The sequence below is a fragment of the Polistes dominula genome, unplaced genomic scaffold, assembly GCF_049000335.1.
Source record: "Polistes dominula isolate Pdom_NZ unplaced genomic scaffold, Pdom_raw_medaka contig_17, whole genome shotgun sequence".
NCBI classification, from domain to species: domain Eukaryota; kingdom Metazoa; phylum Arthropoda; class Insecta; order Hymenoptera; family Vespidae; genus Polistes; species Polistes dominula.
Genome location: NW_028301049.1, coordinates 1,815,455 through 1,837,999, shown reverse-complemented (window position 1 = coordinate 1,837,999; position 22,545 = coordinate 1,815,455). Strand labels below are relative to the sequence as shown.

At 37.2% G+C, this 22,545-nt stretch overlaps 1 protein-coding gene across 5 annotated transcripts in view; it reads right to left on the bottom strand.

Moving 5' to 3' along the window:
* The window catches only part of E75 (ecdysone-induced protein 75), a 159,045-nt gene that overhangs the window by 6,197 nt on the left and 130,303 nt on the right, over positions 1-22,545 (bottom strand). For 3 of the 5 annotated variants that reach the window (XM_015320222.2, XM_015320218.2, XM_015320219.2), the window contains exons 2-4: positions 12,452-12,540; positions 3,966-4,110; positions 124-365 (exon numbers count right to left, since the gene is read on the bottom strand). In XM_015320222.2, the coding sequence (XP_015175708.1) occupies positions 124-365; positions 3,966-4,110; positions 12,452-12,540 (476 nt within the window). Of the gene's footprint in view, positions 1-123; positions 366-961; positions 1,675-3,965; positions 4,111-12,451; positions 12,541-13,067; positions 13,315-22,545 lie in introns of those variants that run through there. The other 2 variants (XM_015320220.2, XM_015320223.2) reach the window with 2 other exon arrangements.

Genomic DNA, 22,545 nt, shown 5'->3' with positions numbered 1-22,545 from the left:
ATTTAGTTTGAAATCCGTGGATCAAGTTAGTAAGTAACTAGGTGATGATGATGGTGGTGGTGGTGGTTGGGTGCTACTTCTGCTGCTGCTTGGTTATTAGAGTGTAGTTAAAAGTATTCTTACCAAGGTCGGTGGGCAGGCCGTGTAGTTAGGTGTTTCACGAGCTCTCGCAAGAACAGGCGTGACCTTGTCCCTGGTAAAATCGCATGTGTCGAGGTGAGCTCGGACAACGGTGGCGAGTAAACGTTGTTCGTCCTCCAGTTCAGCCGCTACTGCCTTTTCCTGAGAACGACTGTGGGAACTCTGCTGCATGGCAGCCAAAATCCTGGCCTTCTCACGTTTGGGCACGCGGCCGAATCGCACCGCTGTAATTCAAACAAAAAAAAAACACGATCGAGATGATTCAATTTTTCTTAAGGGTTGAAATATATGAAAAATTAAAAGTAGGATAGAAAGAGAAGGAAGGGAGAAAAAAAATTGTATTAATAAGCACTGTCAATGCGATCGATCGATCGAATGATTCACGCGGTTGACCTTCCTTGACGATGAAACATATATATCGGGTGTACGTCGCGTGTGTGACGCCACCGGCTTAATCGGTTGAGAGATACGTCGTCGTCGTCGTTTCTCCTCGTTGGTTTCTTCCGGAAGGAAAAAAAAAAAAGAGAGGAAAAATAATATAAGAGGAAGAATAAATAATAAAAAAATAAAGAAAAAAATAATAATAAAAAAGAAAAGAGACATGCTTCGAAGGGTGAAAGCGCACGACTTTCTCGCACCGAACGAGACGAAAGTTAGCACACGCGGTACGAATCTTCGGTTAGAAAGTAAACCGACCTCGATGTTTGAATTTTTGACGAAATATACGAGAGTATTAAATAAATCAAAAAAAAAAAAAAAAAAAAGAAGAAAAAATAGAGGAAATTAAGGAAAGAGAAAGAGATCTATCGGGGAAACCTACGTGCATTATGATAATCGACCACTCCATTGAGGATTCCTTTGAGAATAGGTAACTCGTCTCCCATGACGGTCAAAGGGAAACGCGTGTAGGAAAAAAAAAAGGAAGAAGAACCGCAACGTTGTCCTTGATCTTCTATGTGGTTAATAAAATCCAATTCCGTTTCTTAATAATCTCCGATAACGATGGACACTTCTTCTTGCGACGCACAAAGTACATAAAAAAAATATCCAATAACGTCGAACGAAGAAAATGGGGTAGTGGTGATAATGGTGGTGGTGGTGTACAGTAGTATAGTTTCGGTTCGTCGACCGATTTGTTTATGTGTGATCTTCACCAACGTTTAAATCCAAATCCTTGATCACAATTATCCTTAGTAGGCTGACTCGCGAATTATGACAAGTCACTCCCGCGAAAAAGAAACCACCAAGAAATGTAACGAATAAGATTTACAAAAAAGAAGACAAAAAGAAGACAAAAAGAAGACAAAAAGAAAACGAAGAGAAAAAATTGATAATAAAAAATATCCGTGTGTTAGGTTTGTGGCGGGACGGTGCACGCCGTTTTTCAAAATACGTCGAACCGACTCCTCCTTTCTTTTAGCGTAATGCGTGGATAATGTGATGTGATGATCACTTCAAAGATCCCGCGTGCGGGACGGAACGACGCGTGCAAACGCGAGACAGCATCACCGCCGACTGAGTGATGTTCCACGACTTGCGTTCAACAGCCCCTCCACTTATTCAGCCATCAAAGACGCCCCACCACCACGACCACCAACACCACCTCACCTCACTTCACCTCCTCCTCGTCCTCATCCTCCACCTCGTCGTCCTCCTCCACCACTACTACCGTCGTCACCGCCACCATCGCCACGGCACACCGCCGACGCGATTGTGGCCTTTGCCGAGCCTTTGGCCTTGAACTTGCTTTCAGCGACAGCCGCGCGAGGCGTACCGCCGACCTATATAGCCTATATAACTGATGCGATACGTACTAACCGAGCGTAGCGGTCAACATCAGAGAAGGACGGGACGGGACGGGAGTCGAACGCCTGCGCCTAGAGTAACTTCGACTAACCAGAGGGAGAAAGAGAAAGAGACAGAGAAAGATGTCCTCGAACTAAGGATAGACTTCGCACGAATTGATATATCGCACGAAGAGAGGGAGAAAACCGAGAGATAAAAAGAAAACACAATATCATAGATAGAAAGAGAGGGAGAGAGGGAAAAACAATGTTCTATAAGTAGAACCGATGAGTTGGAAGAATTTATATCTTTTTTTATTTTATTTTTAAATTAAACATACCAAAGGATCAAATGAACGATCTGACAAAAGAGACATTTGGTGCAATTGAATGATATTATTTATCCAATTAATTGTTAATAATCATCTGTTTAGAAGATGTAATAAAAGAAATAGTTTATTAAATAAAAAAGTATAAGTAATTAATCATATTTTGTAAAAGAAAAAAATGAAAAAATGATGCAGCTGCATCGAAGTCCGCCCGCGGAATGAGCCTCCGGCCACTGTCACGAGCATGCGCCACCGCCGCAGCCGGCAGGTGAGTCCTCAAGGAAGAGGAGGAGGGGTAGTAGTAGTAAGTAGTAGTAGTGTATAGTAGTAGTAGTAGGGGAAGAAATACCCGAATACCGCGGGTGGGATTCCCTGATAGTTCGCGAGGTCTCCGCATGAGGTTTAGCGCCAGCACGACTACGACGACGCCAATGACTAGGACGACGGCGTTCAGGGGAACACGCGCACTCTCGCTGCGCTCGTCGGCGCGTAAAGAACGAATGGTGGGAGGTGAGAAGAGAAGAATGGTGGGGAAGAAGTCAGCAGTCTCCGTTCGTGCGACGGAAGAGATAGCGTTAGAAATTTTCGTAGTGGGGGAATATATGTTGCACGCCGAGGGTCACCGGGGATGTAGCGGCACGTAGCGGTACTCTCTTTCTACAAACTCGACTTAGCCGCGAGGAACACACAGCTCAGCTACGCGAGAGATTATTGACCCCGTGAGAGAAGGAGGAGAATAACGATGAGGAGGAGGAGGAGGAGGAGGTGAAGGAGAGCTTTGCGCCTTTTCTACGTTCCCTCTTATTCAACTTTTGTTTATTAAGTAACAACAACCGATTTTAAACTATTTTTCAATTTAAACATTATTTATTTTTTGTATTCTTAAAATTTTGTTTATCCGTGATATTAGATAATAATTATTATTAGTATAACTATGAGAGGAGGATAATTTAGAACGTTCAATGATCTCAAATATTTCTGTCTCTGAGTTATTTCTATTTGAAGACGTGGATGATCTATTTTCTAACACCACCTAAGAGGTCTTAATCTAAATTGGCTCGAATCTGAACTAAGGGTCAACGACCTCGTACTCCTTTATAGTATCGCGGCTCTTAGTTAGCTAGCTTAGCAGTAGTAGTAATTTCTTCTTCAACTATCGATCGTTTAAATAAGGATGAAAGAAAGGGAGTGATAATATTAATAATAAAAAAAAAAATAAAACAAAGATGAGAAAGACAAAAAAAGAAGGCACGGACCCGACGAAGCTTTCACAAGTATTTCAAAAAGAAAGCGAACTCGTTACACCAATCGCGGGGATAATCGTGCTGGCGCTGCTTTCTCGAACAGCGAAGCAGCGGCCACTTTCGCCCGTTGCGACACCCTTGCGCCGTATGACGGGGAACAAGCGTTACGCAAACGGTCAATGACCTGGCAATCTAAATTTTAAAAGGTAGGAGAGCTCCTACCGTTCGAGAAACGAAATCTATCGCGAAATTATTCTCTCTCCTTCCCACCTATCATTTTCGCAATAAATTCTTTTCTCTACTCGACGAATCGAATGGAATTGACAAATTTATCCTACGAAGGAACAACATTTCATTACGTTTATTGGGAATTCATTTGCAACATGTTATTTATGATCGATCGCATTGGAACAGAATTTTTGTTAGTTTTTATAGGAAAAATAGGAAAAGAAAATATGATTACTTACCATCGCGACTCATGCCGACAGCGATGCACTTCTTCAAACGACAATATTGGCAGCGATTCCTGTTGATCCTCAGGATGCTGCACTGTTGATTCTTGGTACAGGGTCGATACTGAATCTTCTGCTGGATGCTACGGCGAAAGAAGCCCTGCGAATCACCAACGAAACCTTCGTCAGTTTGACCGTCGCTGTCCGAGGAGGACCCCGAGGAACAATCAGTCCCCGAGCGCGGGGTGGTCAGATCGCACTCGCACAGGCACCCCATTAATTCACCCCGAAATTACTTAATCTACTTCTTCTGTTTAATATAAACCCGTCGTACAGAAGGGGTAGTAGAGGGTTGGATTTGGTTGTTGGAATTCTATTTTGTTACTCAAGCTCACGATGATCAATCACACTAAATACAAAATTCCTAATGTTTCGTTGTTGGAACACATCGAATGGCAAAATCAAAAAATGGTCTCTCCCTTTCTCTGGTTTTCACGAGATCTTCTCATCAGGTGTTACGAATAATAATATATTTCGCGTAACCCGTTTTCACAAAGATAATAAAAAACGAGAGGAAAATGATATTTCGGCGGAAGAAAAACGAAGCAGCGACCGTTTGTATCGAGGCTTGGCTGTAGACTGGCTCTTTCTAGCACAGAGAGCATAGAGCCTCGGCACATTGCCTCTGGCGCGACGGGGTGGGGGTCCTCTGACCCAATTCCCGGACGTTCACCCGCAGTTCACCGCGTGAAAGTGAGAGTCCCCCTTTGCTTGCTTGCTTGCTCGCTCGTTCGTTCGTTCGCTTGCTTGCTCGTTTGCTCGTTCGTTCGCTTGTTCGTTCGTACCTCTCTCTCTCTCTCTCTTTTTCTCTCTCTCGTTCTTTCTCTTTCTCGCTTTCACACACACATATTCGCGATCTACGATATTTGTCTTCCTTTTCTCGCAGCAACGAGCACGGAGGTTTGCGCGCGCCTTCCAAACGCTCTACTAACGGGTTCTTTCCCCACCTCCTTTTCCTCCACCTTCTCCTCCTCCCCCAACCACCCTTCACCATCACCACCACCTCTTCTCGTTCTCTCGGTAGCTAGCTAGCTAGCTAGCTCGCGCTACTACTCGCAACAGCAACCCTCTCGAGCCCTCTTAATAACTTTGATTTCATACCAATTCTGGTCAAAGTATTGTCTTATCCAAATATAGAAATTATTCCTTCAAAATAACTACCCAACCCTTAAACGATTACATTAACTTTGTTTCCAATGGATTATTAAACTGGATGAATAAATCTTACGGTTTTGAAATTTGTATTATCCTAGATTTAGCAAAGTTTGATCTAAAACACCTGACTAATTGAAAATCTAATTTAATCCTACTCGTATTTAAGTATTATTGTTTCAAAAAGTTATTTAAAATCGTTAAATGATTAATATTGTCCTGATTTCGTTTTTTCTTCTAACATCAACGCAAGAAAGTTTAAAAGGAATAAGAGAAAGATGATGAGTTAGCATGATGACGAAGAGGAAGAAGGTAGGTCATGGCGGGTGGATTTCCCGGCAAAGCTATCGGTCAATGACCCCTCTTACGTAACTATCGGCGCGTAGACGTTGTCGTCGTCGTCGTCGTCGTCGTCGTCGTCGTCGTTGTGTTGAACTCGCAAGAAGCGCAAGCGCTCTTCTTCTCTGGCAAGCTTTTAAAGCTCTGGAGTATCAGCAACAGCAACAACAACAACGATGAAAATGGCATACCCTACAACCATGCAGCACACGCCCGTATATACGTACATTCCGTTTCTGACGAGTAGCGTGTGACTCCACCATTCTTTGGTGACGTCAGGAACGCGACCTAGCCTAACTTCAACTTCGATGCCGAAGACGACGACACGACAACGACACAACGACGACAACGCAACGATGACGATGACGATGACGACGAAGTACGAGAGGAACGATTTACCGTTGCATCTTCGCGCTTCCCGGCAAGTCAATGAACCAAACTACCTTATTCCTAACTCTAAACAATTTCTAAAACTATTTTCAAGAATATTAACTGATAACCTATTGTTCATTTCATTTGATGATTAATTTAACTGACACCCTTTATTATTTTTCAGTACTTAGAATTGAAATTAAAAATGGTATAGTTTCCTACAATTTATATCATGATTTTAAATAACATCATTGTTAATTTTAGATTATTCTGGTTAAAACCGAAGAAATCATTGTTAAGTCAATTGTGTGATTTAAATTGGTATAATAACTATGCAAAGTAATGGTAATTTGGATTAAGTTCTTGGGATTAATCTGTACTGATGGTGGTAAAGGTTTAAACTAGAATGGACTCTTCTTCGAAGAGTCGAAAATCCAAGTTACGCGGTCGCGCGCTCTGCCCGGACGAGGGCAGCAACCCCCGGTGAACCCTTCGGTTCTAGGTGGATGTGAGGTCGCGAGAGGTAGAACACGGGTGCATCGATCTCTTAAACCGTATATTCTCTTCCCTCGGACGGGTCAGAGGGCGACCACCTTTCGCACCTTCCCGCGCTACTCTTATTTCTTTCTCTTTCTTTTTATCAGAATAATTGACGACATGTTAACCGAAATACTTTTCAAAATTACAATCAGACTATCAACTACCTGTATCTGATTATTGTTCAAAGATTATTTATAGTTCCTACCCCCTTATTTACCTAAATCAAAAATGAGTGAAACGATGATATCGAATAAAGTTTTAATTAAATCAAGAAGTTTTGATATTAAATGAATCAGAACTAATGAAAAGAGATTAACGTTATCAACAAATAATAGTGATATATTATTAGGACGATTAAAAACATACCCATGTTATAATAATAGTATCCCAAATCTTCCAAACGTTCCTTCTGAACAATTGGCACTTTCAATTATTTTTTGTTCAAACTTGCACAAGAGTGTATTTTATTAAACGATGAAATGAAATGAGATCCAATAAAGTCACAGCACAGTGTCACTGATAATGAACAGTAGTACACTTGATCTAACGTACACCGAATCGATTATTAACGTGAAATGTTCCGGAATGGAAAGAACCAACTTTGAATAAGTGTACGACACGATGCATATCTTCGTTTTGATTATCTTCGTCAGATAACAACATCGCTAAAATGATCGAAATTAAGGTTGAATCGATAAACTTTAGTATACACCTCGTGTTGAACATAAACGGGTGCGCGCGCGCGCATTTATTCGCGGCAACGTGCGCGCATTATAGGTGCCATTGGCAAATGAGTTTTATAACTTGGTAACCAAGTAACTCAGTAACTAACAATAAGTAAGTAAGTAAGTAAGTAAACTAGCCTTAGCTTAGCTAGCGAGCAAGTAAGCAAGCAAGCAAGCAAGCAAGCAAAGCAAGCAAGTACTCTCTATGTACGTGCATGCATCTGCTGCTGCTGCTGTTGCTGCTGCTGCTGCTGCTGATGCCAGTGCTCACTCATTTGCTCGCGCCCAAGCGCGTGCGCGTGCGCGCGCGTACGCACGCTGGTGTGTTCCTCGTCCTCGTCACGGGGCCAACGACCGGAGCAACGCGCGATTGCTGCTGTGCTGTGCTGCTGTTACTACTACTTCTACTACTACTATGACTATTACTATTACTATTACTATTACTGGTGCTGCTGCTGCTGCTGCACCGATATAGGGGGAAGTGAAAGAGTATTAGTAGTAGTAGGGGTTACAGTTTGAGAAAGATAGATAGATAGATAGATAGAAAGAGAAAGAGCTAGTTTGACTCTCCAAGGAGGTACAACATTCTGGAGGTGGGTGCATGGAGGAGAAGTTTCTTTCGGAAGGAAAGAGTTTTAATAGAGAGAGAGAGAGAGATAGAAAACGATGAAACGGAGTAACGGTGACGTACGTAACTCTTGCGCATGCGCATACGCGCGTCACTTTGAGAGACTCGCGACACTCGCTCACCACTAACCACACACATACAACTTGTGCACAGAGAGGGCATTAACCGCTGCTCGCTCGTTTGCTTGAAAGCCCCTTTTTCCCTTCCCCCTGTTTGCCCTCCCTCTTGCTTTCTTGCTTGCTAGGCTAGCTAGCTAGCTAGCTTTCCACCTATATCCCCCTTTCACCTCCTCTCACTCTCTTTCCCGAAGCTGATAGTGGTGCACAGCATGCAGCAACAGCAGTAGCAGCAACAGCCCTCAAACTCTTAAACACCACACACCACCCATCTTTTCTTTCAGATCATTTATCGATCCTGTTCGATTGGAAAGATCTAAACTTCACGATAGAAACTGATTTCGAAAGTCTAAAGAAAGAGTATAATAATCTAACGGTCTCTCCCGGCCAATCAAACTTTCTCTTTTTCCATCCCAACATGCATAACTTTAGGGTTAAACTCTAAATCTATGAACGTGTCTCTAAAGGAATCGGTTAATACCTCTTTATCAGTAAATGATCTGATCTATATACATATCAAATTGCATTATCCAATTGGTTTATATTCGAGTTTCAGTTGACCTGGGGAAAAAAGTAAAAGGAGAGTGAGATATCTGTTATCTCCGAGTAGTATCGAGAAATAAAATGATAGAAAGAGAGAGGAGGGATAGAGAAATAGCCATGATCTGGTGGTGGAGTTGAAGCGTACCGAGTGAGGAGAACACCTACCACGATAATAAGCGACTGACCCGATTCTAAAGTAGATGTACCGGGGTCAGTAACCTCAAGCGAGAGCACCGAAATACCCGCGCAATCAAATGAAAATGAGATCACGACTCGTTACGACATCAAAAATGACGCTGCTGCTGTAGGTTCGCGGAGAAAGGGGGAGCAAAAGAAATGGAGAGAAACTGTGTGTAGTTGTAGTTGTAGTAGTGGTAGTAGTGGTGGCGGTGTAGGGGAAATTAGGGGAGGGCGTAGAGCGTGTAGGGGCAAGGGAAGGAGAAAAAGGGGAAGGAAAGGAGTTGGGAGTAGTGGCGGGCGGAGAAGCAGTGAGCCACGTGACGTAACTGGCTCGGGGGTCGATGACCGGAGGGTTAATGCACCGCACTCGCCTGCTTTCAACCCTCCGGAAAAATCGTCGGACGCGCGCGCTTCGTCGTAAGCGACATATACAACACAACCACCACCACCATCATCACCACCACCACCACCACCACCACTAACACCACCATCATCATCACCACCACGTTTCGTTTCCACGCGAAAAGATTTTAAAGAGGAACATACCAGAGTGGTGGAAATGTACGATTATAATCTGACAAGTTTTCTCTCTATCCTAAGATCGTATTTTTGTACACGTACGTCGGTTACCCGTTTGGAAAATATTAAAAAAAGAAAAAAAACCCCCCGACCGATTTTCTATATTTCGCGTCTATGCAAATTTGATTTAAACCAAGACGTGATTGTAAAAATAGGATACCTCATTAGATCGTTGATATGAAAATTCGAGAAGAGACAGGATATTTATAAGGGGTTTTTAAATTTGGAAAAAAAGAAAATAATCGAAAAGTAAAAATCGTGTTGTTGTTAAGCCCGTTCAAAAAAATAATAAATATCCCCTTTTATTTTATTTCATGATTGTAGATCTTTACTAATAAAGTTATGAGTTTAATACGATAAAAGAAGTTTCTCGTGCTAGCGAAATTCAGTTTTGTAGTAAATATATAGCGAGAAATAGTAGTGCAACAGTAGTACGACCGAGCGACCTAGTCTTTCAAATATATTTCTCTCTCTTTCTCTCTCCTTCTTTCTCTGGGACGTTCTTCCGCGTTCTCTTCCCTTTCCACGGGCCCCTCCTCTTCTCCTCCGCCACTGGTTTAACTGTGGGGGACCCACGTTCTACCGCTAGCGGCTAGGTCACACACTCGAGGAAAGATTCACCGTCCGGTTACTGTTGCTGCTGCTAGCTGCTAGTAGCTGCTAGCTGCTGCTGCCTGCTGCTGTCTACTTGCTTGTTTGCTTGTTGTGTTCGGGGCTTAGGCACCTCCTACAGCGTTCCCTGCCGCTGTCTAGACTCCTACGTTCTACTCATTCCTCTACCATCCGTAAGTTACTGACCTAGTCAATCGACTCCTGGCTAACCGCTTTCAGTCTAGTCCTTTTTTCTCACTAAAGCTTATTCCCAGACGAGAAAAGGGAGATAGATGATAGACCGGTTGATCCAGCCCTAAACAACACGCACCACCTGCCTACCTGCCTGCATGCCTGCTTACGTGGCCTGTCTATCTCTCTGTCTGGCTTCTTTCCTGCCTATCAACTTACTTACTTTTCTAACCAATCCAAATTAATTCTATCCCTATCGTTTTCATTAATATCATACTAATTAATCCAAGATAGTTTGTAAATGTTAACGAAACATTGTATAGATTTAACAGAATACTATGAATATTCAACTAATGTTATAAATTAAACTAATCTTTAGGGTTATTAGAAATGATCAAAAATATAAGAATTATCTTTAATTAAATCTGGAAAGTAATTTACTTTCTCTTTTCTTTTTCTTACTCAATAAGATTATTTCTTCGAAGGTTTTTTGATGGAAGCTGTTTGGTCACTCTCTCTTTCTCTAATTTTCTGTCCTCATTCTATTACTTTTATCGGAAGTAATAATAAACTTCAGGGGATACTTTTAATTCTTTATAAATCAAACATTTCACACATAATATAATTAAAAATTAAAGAAATCCAGGGCAGGTATTCTCATTCAGGGCAAACTAATAAAAAGTCAAGTCAAGTTTGGTATTGAGATGTCAATAAAAAAAAAATAAAAGAACAAAAAGAGATCAAAAGAAAACAGGATGGTAAAGGGGTAAAGGTACGAAGTAGACCATACCATGGTCGAAACACATCTGAGGTCTCGAACCGATCGAGTAAACGTGGCACCTGGCGAACCGAACAACCACCTCCACTCGGATACCAACTGGAGGTGGTAAAGTGGTCGGTGGTGGTGGTAAATATTATTCTGTCTTCTTGGTATACTGTTTGCTTGGCTTATTCTGAAACGATTTATATTATACGAATACTATTGTTTCAAACTTTTAAACAATCTAACCTCAATCCTATTTTTTTTTTGTATCAATCAGCAAACGATGAGAAAGAGACGTTAGCCTTATTTTTGATAATACGAATTTGACAAATGTGATTTTATAATAATCTGAAGTATCGATGGATACAACAAACAAATGTTTCTTAAACATTTTGCATTAATCTTTTATGTTGTCTTTTAAATTTATATATTCTTCTAAATATTTCAACGAAATGGAATCGTACGATAAATGTACAAAATTCGGACACAAAGAAGAAAAAGTTCGCCCATCGGAAACGTGGCACAAAATCATTTCTACCTGCTCTTCCCCAATAGAATTTCAGCATAAAAAAAAAAAAAGAAAAAAAGAATCTTCGAAGATGTGTTGTAGCATAAAAATAGGTGAACGAAAAAAATCCTTGTCCCCTTTCACAAAACCTCACCTAGATCCTCGACCACTAACTTTCCAAATTTTGCCACATCTTTCTTCCGATTTCCTTCTTACATAACCCCCCCCCACCACCACCTTCTCCACCTAGTATCCATTCCCTTAGTTGAATTTAGGTTCTAAATCGCTACATTTGATCTGACCTGAGAGTATTATTACTATTATTATAACTATTATTATTATTATTATTATGAATTTTGTTTGTGAGGGTTCCTTTGAGATGACCGGACATGTGAAACGTGAACTCGAATGCATCGACAATGCACTATTGGTTTGGGGTTTTCTTTTCTTTTCTTTTCTTTTTTCCTAGATGCCGGATGGTCCAGCAAAAATTAGGGGAACAGGGGACGACGGTTAGTGGTTTTGAAATGAAAAAGAAAAGAAAATACAAAAGGATAGGAAACGATTAACAATTCGATGTATAGATGATGATGATGGTTAAACATATTCATCGATTTCCGTGTGTCCAAGGCCAAGTATTCTCGGTCGATAACTCCTCTCTCGGGTTGACCTTGAACGCTTCACTTCGTTCACATATCGCGCTCATGCTGCTTCCTGGCCATTACTACTACTACTACTACTATTCGCGTACCTCGCGCCACCGACTACGAATTCGATACTTTTTTTCATCGAAGGACTTTTGATTCTTTTTTTCTTTTTTTTTTTATTAGCGTTTCGAATACCTAAAACTTTCGGTGTCCTCAGCAGCACGGTCAGCGATTAGTATTAGTTTTTTTCTTTTTTTTTTTTTGTTTCCAACTCCAACCCTCCTCCTTTTCCCCTTCCCAATTCTTTATAATAATTATTTCAGCAAGACTAATATAATACGAGACGTAGGAAAGTTCAAATTCCATTGCTATCACATTACGTTGAATGTATCGTCAAAATTATGAAAATGAATTCAAATGAAATCAATTATTATTATTAATATAATCGAATGGTTCATCGTTATCGTTTAAGTTGACGTTGATGTTAATTCGCAATTTTAAGAATCCGTAAAATAAAAATAAAAATAAAAAATTGTTTAAATAAATTAAATATAATAAAAACTTACTTTGCATCCTTCGCAGGAATGAACTCCATAATGAAACCCTGACGCCTTGTCACCACAAACTCGACATAGTACTGTAGTTCCATCGAATTCTGTAATCAAATAAATCAAATATTTTATTAGATTAGAATTTATAAATATTGTTAGGAATTTGTAGGTTTTTTTTTTCATTAGATTTCTCACACACGTGTTTGATTGAATGCATGATACGAAACAGAGTGATGTGAGTGAGTGAGAGAGAGAGAGAGAGAACAGGCGCGCAAGACTCTCGGTGGAGAAAGGTTGGGATAGAAAGAAGAACACTTTCTCCTCTCTCTTGCAAGCGAGTATAGTTACAGCATCGGCGCGTTACAACTTTCCGCTTTCACTGTGCGCTATCACTCATGTCAGTGTGTGTAGTAGTAGTGGTACGGATGATAGCAATAATGTTTTAGTTTCATGCGTTTCGAATTAAACAAATTAAACACCTGCTGTTGCATTTCTGCTAACTGTTTTGCTACGATTCTAGGTTTATTTTATTTTTTGTTTTTTGTTTTTTTATCCCATTGAAACCAATAAAAAGTTAGGAATCTGATATGGTATACAATAATAATAATAATAATAATGATAATAATCGTACCTATTTTAAGTTCAGGTTCGGGTTTAGCCGAGGATACAGTTGAATCCATAGTAGGCATGTTAGGATTAATTTGATGAGGCAATTGAGCCCCGTGATAAGGACTTGACGATCCCTGTGATACGCAAGACATTCTCGAGACACTCGAAGCTCTCGATAAGGAACCGGAGACCGGTGACTCCGGTGATGGTGTTAATGATCCTTGTATACTACTACTGTCCGCCGTAATGATCATTTTTATCGAATTTATATGAATAACAAAACTATTAAATATCTAACAATTACTCTACTTTATTTATCTGTCTATGTATCTATCTATTTAATTTATCTATCTATCCTTCACCAATTGAGTTCACTTAGTCACCTAATAAGACACATTCAACACATTGATAAACAATTAACTTCATAAGTATAATTCAGCTTCACTTTAAAAAAAAAAAAAGAAACCAAAGTATGTCTTTTTTCACTGTCACTATGTGTTTTGAGAAATGCGCTTATATTTTTTTTTTTTTTTAATGATATGTATTTTTGACAATATATATATATATATATATTAGTCACGATACACTTAGCACGATTAAAATGATGATAAGAAAACAAGTAAAATAACTATGACGGATAAGAATAAAAGCGCGTGTCTCAATCTGAGATGATAGCCCATGATGACGTAAAGAGTTAAAGAAACATTTGTAGAGAGTAGTAGTTGCCTGTTCGAAAGGCAACTGAAAACTGTTCTAAAAGTCTGTTTAGGTTCCAATAAGCCTTAAAGGCTTTTCTACTAAAAGTAGAAGTAGGGAGGATCACTTGGGCTGTCCTGGCAAGCACAAATAACAGAACAGAACAGAATAGAAGAGCACCCCGGTTGGTTGTTGATAGTAGACAACACAAACGACACAAGCGACGACGTAAACCGGCGGCAAAGTAAAGTATCCCGTAGTCGTTGTTAGTAAGAGACGACGGAGAGCAGAAGAGAGAGTGAAAGTAAGTCTTCGCTCGAGGGAGGTTCGCGTTGCTCTGACTCGAGTTCGGGCGCTGCGCTGCCGAGTGTGCTGGGATACCTGCACAGCACACAGCCCTAACTTGCTTGCTTGCTGCCTGCTACTACTACTCGACGAGAGAGAGAAGCTTTCGTCGTAGTCGTGTGTCGTTTACGTCGTACGACGACGATCTACGCCCGTCTGCTTGCTTCTCTTTCTCTTTCTCTCTTATTCTCTTTCTCGCTATATATTCGAGAGTCTCTTACTGTCTGTGTCTGTCTCTGTTTTATCTGTGTTTGTGTTGTACCCGATTGGTGGGGAGGGATTGATGTGCTCGGTTGTGCCTGCGTGCCAGCCCGAGGAGAGCATCTACAATGTCTACGCCCTGACTGCTGCTGCTACTACACTACTACTATTACTAATACTATCAAACAACACACCTAGTGTAACGTCACGTTAGTGTAGTAGTCATAGAAGTAGTAGTAGTCGAGTAGTGGGCTGTAACTATGGTAGTGGTGGTAGAGGTAGTAAGTAATGGTAGTGGTGGAAAAGAAACACACACACGCAAATGGTAGACGTAGAATGAAAGAGAGAGAGAGAGAGAAAAGGAACGGCCAACGAGAGAGTTCATCGTATTTTCAATGCTGGAGGTCACTGACAAGCTACGAACGAATGTATAGTGCGCTCGCGCGAGCTTGGGCCCCGAACCTAACCAATCAGAGTTAAGCCAGTTGGGCCGCGCTGTTAGCTCATTGGACGGAGCCGGCCCCTTCCTCCCCACCACCAGCTGCTAAGTTGCCGAGACGTCGAGCGGCCGGCAGCGCAGGCTTCTCCTTCTTCTCTTCTTCCTCTCCTCCCACCCTCCATCGGGAGGAAGTTCATCGGCCGAAACCTTGACTGAATTACCCCGCAGCGGCGGCCAAGGCCATCCTGCCCTCTCGCTCATGCCAACGCAAGACTTCGACCGTCGCGCCGTCGCTTTCCGTCTCTCTCTCTCTCTCTTTCTCTCTCTCTCGTTCCTTCCTTCTTTTTTTATTTCCTTTTTTTCCTTTTTTTTTACAGGATCCTCCTTCTTTCGTATTCGTCCAACTATCCCTCATCCTTCTTTTTTCCTTATATCTTTTCTTTTCAATCCCTCAAGGGCTCGTCCTCTTCACCCTCCCACAACCCCCTCTGCCATTACTCTCGCTCCTAACCTTCCCCTTTTTCCCCTACTCTAAACCTAAAAGGTTTACCACTACTACTACTACTACTACACTACTACTATTATTACTATTACCTACCAGACGTATTTCGTTATCTCTTCTAAAATTTGAAATTTTGTTTTTTACGGCGTAATTTTTGTTTTTGTTTTATTACTTATCAATTATTGTTCTCGTTAATTAATTTTTTTTTTGTAAACTGTCTTTTCTTATCCTTCGAAAAAAAAAGAGGATGATTTTTTTTTTGCGAACGATAATAAAACTGATGACACGCGTAACACGCATCGGGAGTTCATCGAACCAGGCAGCAAGAGTACCACCACACATTCCTAGACGCGTTTTCGCACTGGAATATAAAAAAAAAAAAAAAAAAAATAAAAAAAATACCGAACGTTCTTCGTCGGATTGCGCGATACGGACGATGTCCTCGTGAACTTTTTAAGTGTCCATTTTTATTTTTTCATCATCCTTTTTTTTTTTTTATCCGCTTACACGACTGAAATTTGATAATTTAAACGTGACGATGATAATGAACAAATAAAATCTATCTTGTTTCAACACCGGAAGTTATTTCCGTCGGATCGGAAGGATCTCCTCCTCTCTCCGATCTGAGGTCGTGGAAAGCGACACAAAAAGGAAACTCGATATTTCAAAAGAGAAAAAAAAAAAAGAAAAATAAGAAGAAGAACCAAATCCTCGTAACGTTCTCTCAATAGACAGTAATAGGTGTGTGTGTGTGTGTGTGATGTGTTGTGTCTAATAGTTTTGAAAGCGAGACAGCTCTTTCAAACGAGATATGAACCCTTCTTCTTCCCTACCACATTGGCCTAGGCAAACCCTTTTATCCTTCGAGATTCCCCTTCACTTCTTTTTCCCCCTACCACAAAACTCTTCCTAAACCGGCTGGCCGGCCGGCTGAGCTATAAACTTTTACGTTTCATTTTTACTTGCAATTTCCATAAATATATATATATTTTTTTATTCTTTTTTACCCCCACCATTTTATGAAATAATCAAAATTATACTTTCATTTTTATTTGTATCATTTGTTTTTTTTTTGCTAATGATTGTTAAATGGTATAATTTATAATTTCGTTATTATTTAATTATATATATATATATATAACATAATTAATTAATAATTAATAAAATATATTAATATATATAATATAAGTAATTAATAATTAATAAAATATATTAATATATATATAATATAATTAATTAATATATTAATATAATATTATTAATATAATAATTTAGTTATATTTTTTTATTATTATTAATAGAAAATTGTAAACTTCCGTTGTTTATTTTTTATATTCATTGATTTTATCGTTGGTATTGCAAATTAAAACAAATAAGAAACTTTACACAATTGTCTTTAGATACAATAAACAAAAAAAAAAAACAAGTAGATATAATTTAATAAAAAATTGTGTTAAATTTTGTATTATTTCTATATACTACTGTTCACATTTTTCTCTTTTTTTATTTTTTTATTTTTTTGAAGTCTCGTAAAGAACCTCGAGCATAATGTGTGTTCAACGCTGGAGGTCGAACCCGTCTTTCCTTGAAATCGGCTGACAACCTGTAGAACGATAAGCCTATGGTTTATATGTATGCTAAATGGATATTCTCCTAAGCCGATCCCACTCATAGCGTGACATTTATTTTTAATCGTATATAACCATCGAATTTACTATTCACTTCTATGATTATTTAATTCAATTCGAACGTGCTATAATATTTAAATCACTTCCGTTTTCTTTTCAAATTATTTTATCAAAAGTTAATTACAATTTTTATTCGTCATTATTGTCTTACAATTATTATATTATAATTAAAATATATTAAAATACCAGTTAAGCATTAATGTGACTCATGTGAGTCAAAATATGACGTTATCGTATAAATAAACTTTAAGTTATGTTCACACAAAAAAGTTTCGTAGAAATTTGTAGGAACTAGATTAAGTAATTTATGTTTAATTTAATAATAATAATAATAATAATTTTTGTAAAATATGGTTGGTTAGAAATAGTCTCGATTTGTTGATTCGTTTTGTTTCTTTTTCTATTTTTTTTTTTTTTTTTTTTTTTTTTTTACGATGTTTAATGATGGGTCGAAAGTTTCGAAAGAGACATTGAAGAAGCTTCAGTTATATAACAGTTATATCCTTGCTTATAGAAATAATTTTCAACGGAATTATTCATTTTGTATAAGTTTTTTCTTTTTCTTCTTCTTCTTCTTCTTACAGAAAGAGAGAAAGAGAGAGAAATAATGTTCAATGTTGAATACGTTTATCATCATCCTTACGGTTCACCTCAGATCCAAGGATAATTGATGTGAGACGATGAAAATCAGTAATGGTAGCACGTACTTTAATTATTATAAGAATCCGTTGGGCTTCCCAGGAAAGGAACGTTGTTTCATTGTTTCATGTCTTCCGTCCTTGGCACTGAACAACCACCATCACCATCACCAATCACCACCCATCGATCTTTCATTTTACCTTTAACTCAAACAGTCCCTCCTTTAATTGATTTTAAATTCCACTTATATCAGCTGATAATTTGGCAATGACACGTTCCTATCTGTCAGAATTACCAACTCAAAAAAAAAAGGACAACTCTATCAACAGTTCTAACGCAAATTTTATTTGAATCTATTTGGACCTTTTGTTTTTGTTTTGTTTTTGGGGAATTGAAATGGAGAATTGAAAAAGATTATTATTATTTTTTTTTTTTTTAATTATAAGAAAATAATAATTATTTTTTTTTTTCTATAAGATTCTATATCAGTGTATCTAATCGTTTGCGTTCGCGCGTGCATTTGTACTCACAACGACACTTATATGGGTTCTACTTCCGCAGTAGGTGCTATGGGGCAGGCTATGGGTATAACGGTGCGCACACCGCGTCACGCACATGCGTGCGTGATGTCACTGAACCTGCATCATCATCATCATCATCATCATCATCATCATCATCATCATCATCATCATCATCATTATCATTATCACTATCATCATCATGATCATACTCGATCATCAAATGACGATTTATATTATATATATATATATATATATATATTTATATTCAGTATTATGAAACCTGATAAAATTCTTGAAAAAAAAATTCTTCCATAAAATCGAATAAATATACTTCTATAAAAATCATGTCAATAGATAAGAAGAGAAACATTCGATCGATTTCACTTGAGGAATCAAAATAAAATGCTCTCGATTTCGGAACGATTGGTATCAAGAGTATATTATGTAAACAGGTATATATTTGGTTTGGTTAAGAGACCTATGAAACTTTCAGAAGATTTTCTTTTTTCTTTTTCTTTTTCTTTTTCTTTCTCCCACCTTAACCAACAGCACCGGAAAAAAAACGGTGTTGTGTAGACGACACCGTTGACACAGATACATGACTTGTAGTTTTTCTTTCGTCGTATATAAACGAGATAAGATCTATGTATATGTGTTTGTAAGTACTTAAAAGTATATGATGGATATGTGTGTGAGTAGTATGTTACGTGAATTGGGCACCAAAAAGAAAGAAAAGAAAAAAAATAAAGTTACGTTGGCTTGCAAGTATGCATGCCATGCATGCATGCAGTGTGCATGCAGTGTACATGCATATAGTCTATGCATTTGAGTAAGTGCACAGTAACCGGCCAGTTTGATGATGATGATGATGATGATGATGATGATGATGATGACGACTACCACCAAGAGGATAACAACAAGGAGCAACAACAGCAGCAGCAGCTGCATTCGTTTAGAAAACGCCCACCACTACATTTCCTTCCTCCTACTCTTTTTCTTCTTCTTCTTTTTTTTTTTAATAGGTGGAACCATTGGTGGTCCACAATCGATGACCCTATGTAGTTCTGAAGTTACTTTAAATTTAAATTGTACCCATTTCTAATACAGAATCATTCGATAGTATATACTTGTCTAATATTTTTATAGTATATATGTATTAATAATTAATATATAATATATAATATATAATATATTAATTTTATTTTATAAATTAATATTTAAATTAAAAATATTAAATTATATATTATATAATATTATATATATATTTATTATATTATATAATAATTCTATATATCTTTCTAATATATAGTATATAATATAATTTATATATTATATTATTTTATATATATATATAACTTTCCTATACCTTTTCTAATATTTATTTTTTTATAATTATATTAAAATTATATATATATAAAAAAAAAATAAAATAAATTTGAGTGTTTAACTATAAGATTTGTTTATTCGAATAATATATTTTTAAAGAATATATTTTTTTTTGTTTGTTTTAAAATTAATATTTAAATTAAAAACATTATATTTATATATTATAATAAATAATATTATATAAAAATTGATGATAAAAAAATAAAAAAAAATGAAAACAAAACGATATGAGAACGCGTAGAAAGATGTTTCAGGGAAACTTGCTATGGAAAAATAGTTTTGTTAGTTGCAATTTCTAAGAAAAGAAAAATGGAAAAAGTAATTTCTCTCTCTCTTTTCTGGCGCCAGTTTCCTCCTCACTCCCTCTCACCCTTCTACCTGATATCTTCCACTACCATCACCATCATCATCACGTTTCTGTTTTCTCCTTCCAACTTTGCTGCTACTAGGTACACTAGTTTTGCCCTCGATGAACATACTTGTTGTGTACAACATTGTGACGACCTGTAAAACCGTTCTCTTTCTATTTCTTCTTTTTTTTCTTCTTCTTTCTAACCATAAGACCATTTCTCAAGTTCTTTTCAACAACGTTTTTCATATTCGGCACGCGTGAATGATTTTCCATGGCGCGTAAATCACTCTGGGAGCTACTATTACTACTACTACTACTACTACTACTACTACTACTACTACTATTACTATTACTATTACTTAGAATTTCAATTTTTTTCTTTTTTTTTTTTTATAACGGAAAGGGAAGAGTATTTTTTTTTCCTATTGTTTTTACATTAGAGGTAGATGCAAATTTTTAGAATTTCTAATTGCAATATTTGAACAAAATATATTATCAATGTTTCAATAATTATTATACTAATTAGAATAATTATTAGATTGATTTTTGGATTTAAAAAAAAAAAAAGAAAGATTGTTAACTTGAACATAGAAGGGTACGAGGTAGAAAAAAAAAGAAGAAGAAGAAGAAGACAAGGACGTATAATAAAAATGAACACAGTACAGTGTGGTGTATGAAATAAAAAAAGAATTCTAATAAAAATGATTAATAAAAAGAAAATATAAAAAGGTAACAAATAAAAATTGATTATAATATCATACATATATATATATATTTTATATTTAGTATAAGAACATATAGGGTCGAGTATGATAAAAATGTAAACTCGAACGTGGGTTGAAGGATAATGATTAAAAAACAAGGACAAGGGTAAATCTGTTAAAAGAAGAGAAAAAAAGAAAAGAGAAAAGAAGAAGTTAGCAGAAAATATATAATATCTAGCACATATACATATATATATGTAAATAAGTATATGTATGTATCTGTGTAAGTGTAATAGTCGTTGGCGTTGAACTTGATCGTGTTCGAACGACCCTGAATTGAACGAGGATGGTAAAAGGCCGAAGTAGAAGTAGAAGAAGAAGAAGAAGAAGAAGAAGAAAAAGAAGAAGAGAGGAGAGAAGAAATAGATCTTTCGTGGGACGAAGAACACAAGATGAAGGAGAACGAGAGCAATGAAAGAACGAGTGAGATGGAAGTAAAGAAAGAAAGAAAGAAAGAGAAATAAATAAATAAAGAAAGAAAATACTACGGTTTGTATATGTGTATGTATGTATGTATGTATGGGCGCGTGTGTGTGTATGTGTGTGTGTGTGTGTGCTACTAGCCGCGGCCCCGAGTTGTCCTGTTTCGCAATGCTACTTTTCTTGAGGTGCAAGTCGTTTATAGCGAGTACTTCGAATTACACACATTTACAAACAACTATGACGAGTACGTACATCATACATGTACAGTGTCTTTTTCTTAACCAAAGATCAGCGGCAAAACCACTTTTTTTTCCATCATGATTAAGAATAATAATAATAATAATAATAATAATAATAATAATAATAATAATAATAATAATAAAAAATTAAAAGGTGGAGAAGAGTTGAAAAACGATTGTGTTAGGTTATGTCGAACCGGTATTTTTGTGAACTCTCTTCTTTAGTATTTTATATATATAGTTTTAAATAATTGATCAAATAATGAATATATAGTAATATGGTAATATATGCAATTGTTATAAATAATTAATAGTTATATTAATGTATTAATATGTAGAAATTTAAACTACAAGTAGTGTGTGTGGTGTGTACTCCTATTCTATACTAACCCCTATAACATAGTAATATAGTAATATATGCAATTGTTATTAATAATTAATAATATGAATAATAATATGTAAAAATTAAAATTACAGATAGCACTTCAACCTATACTAATCCCTATACCATTTAGTAATATAATAATCTATGCAATTTAAATGATATATTGTCAGTTTAAAAAAGAAAAGGGTTGTTTTTAGAAAATGTGTGAACCTAAAAGAGAATTTGAGTATGGGGAAACGTTTGGAAAGATGAATCGTTAAAAAGAAGATTCGAGAAGAGTACAAATGGGGTGATAGTGGAGGAGTAGGAGGAAAAGGAGGTGAGAGGGGACTCAGCTGGATGGCCTCGAAGAGGTGGCGGAAGTACGCTCGTCTCCTTCGTTGAAAGACGACCTTACTCTTCGCCGAATCGCAAGGTCGAACACGGATTCTTTTTAAATCTTATGTTAGCTCGGATAACAGGGAACCTACGAAAAAATAACCACAAAAAGGGAAACCTTTGTATATTGTCTTTGAAAAAAAAAAAATAAAAAGAATCCAAAATTACTCTAATGCAAAATTAAGGATACTTCAATTGTAATATTTGTCTTTGTTTAATTTGTTTAATTAAAATACTAATAAAAAATGGGTTAGGTTTTTGCTAAAAAAAAAAACAAGTAAAATACGCGTGAATGTTTTTTTTTTTTTTTTTTTTTAATAAAACTGAATCAAAACAAATTAATTTATTTCATTTTTAATTATAAAATTTATCTTATGTTTCAGTTAGATAACAAACAAAAATGTAATGGATATAAAGGGCGGAAGAATGATGGGTGGGAGATGGCATGGATGGTGGGGAAACTAGGAAGTTAGAAGTAAAAGATTGTTAAGTCACGGTCATCGATCCTAAGAACCGCGAGAAGAAGAAGAAGAAGAAGAAGA